The 1,098-nt window shown below is 40.3% G+C and overlaps 1 protein-coding gene across 1 annotated transcript in view; it reads left to right on the forward strand.

Moving 5' to 3' along the window:
- The first annotated feature begins 224 nt into the window (after positions 1 to 224).
- Positions 225 to 1,098, forward strand: part of LOC119329154 (CBS domain-containing protein CBSX1, chloroplastic-like) — a 37,033-nt gene continuing 36,159 nt past the window's right edge. Inside the window, exons 1-2 of the mRNA XM_037602160.1 lie at positions 225 to 324; positions 412 to 476. Of these exons, the coding sequence (XP_037458057.1) occupies positions 270 to 324; positions 412 to 476 (120 nt within the window). The 5' untranslated portion in view covers positions 225 to 269. The remainder of the gene's footprint in view (positions 325 to 411; positions 477 to 1,098) is intronic.

Below are 1,098 nucleotides of genomic sequence, written 5' to 3' on the forward strand. Positions count from 1 at the left end.
ACTGAGTTTATTCAGAGAACAAGCAACATCACATTTATTGAGCTGGGAAACATTCCAACAAATATCTTTTGCATGATGATGTATCTGGTTCTAATCTTTTGTGCAAGGATCATGGCTTTATTTAATGTATATTGGGCATAAAACCATAAATTATTCGACTTTCTGTTTCCAGATGGAAGTATTTGTATGTAGTTTGTTTTAAGAATTCATTGATCTCAGGATTTCTTGCTTTTCAGGAGGGTGGTGGAGTTTACACTGTTCGTGACTTTATGACTAAAAGGGAACAACTCCATGTTGTGAAACCATCCACTTCAGTAGATGAAGGTGCTTTGTTTGCCTTGACGTTTTGCCTTGGTTTCTGTCATTAGAATATCACCCATTTCCTAATGGCAGCCTTTTCTAATTGAGCAGCTCTTGAGAGGCTGGTGGAGCATCGAATAACTGGCTTTCCTGTTACCGATGATCACTGGAATTTGGTAGGTGGTGCTATTAGTTTACTGTAGCAAACAGACAGTTGATGATATGCAACCGGGGTTCCGAATGTATGTGTTTTGGAGTCAACATGTATGTGTTCTGGATGGGACTTAATTTCCTTGTTATCTACATGTCTTGACGTGCATATATTATATATCCTCATCAATATAGCATATATGGTGTGGCCTATTCCTTCTCGTTTGCACCTGATGGTTTTATTTTGAAGTCTACCAGATTGCTATCCTCCCAAAATAAAGTGCTATTATTCATATAAAAAAATTTGACAATGGGCCGAGGAACCACTTATCTTCTTTTGAAAGAGAGGGGCAACCTCCTCAACAAGCTTGTGCCTTAACTCTAGGCTACATGGATGTGCCTAGAAATAATATTATAGAAGCAAGCATATAGAAATTAATTTTTCTTCTTTGTTAGCTCCTGAAGGGGAGCCTTGGCGCAGTGGTAAAGCTGCTGCCTTGTGACCATGAGGTCATGGGTTCAAGTCCTGGAAACAGCCTCTTACAGAAATGTAGGGAAAGGCTGCGTACTATAGACCCAAAGTGGTCGGACCCTTTCCTGGACCCTGCGCAAGCGGGAGCTACATGCACCAGGTTGCCCTTTTTTTTT

This window comes from Triticum dicoccoides, chromosome 7A (assembly GCF_002162155.2).
Source record: "Triticum dicoccoides isolate Atlit2015 ecotype Zavitan chromosome 7A, WEW_v2.0, whole genome shotgun sequence".
Lineage (NCBI taxonomy): Eukaryota > Viridiplantae > Streptophyta > Magnoliopsida > Poales > Poaceae > Triticum > Triticum dicoccoides.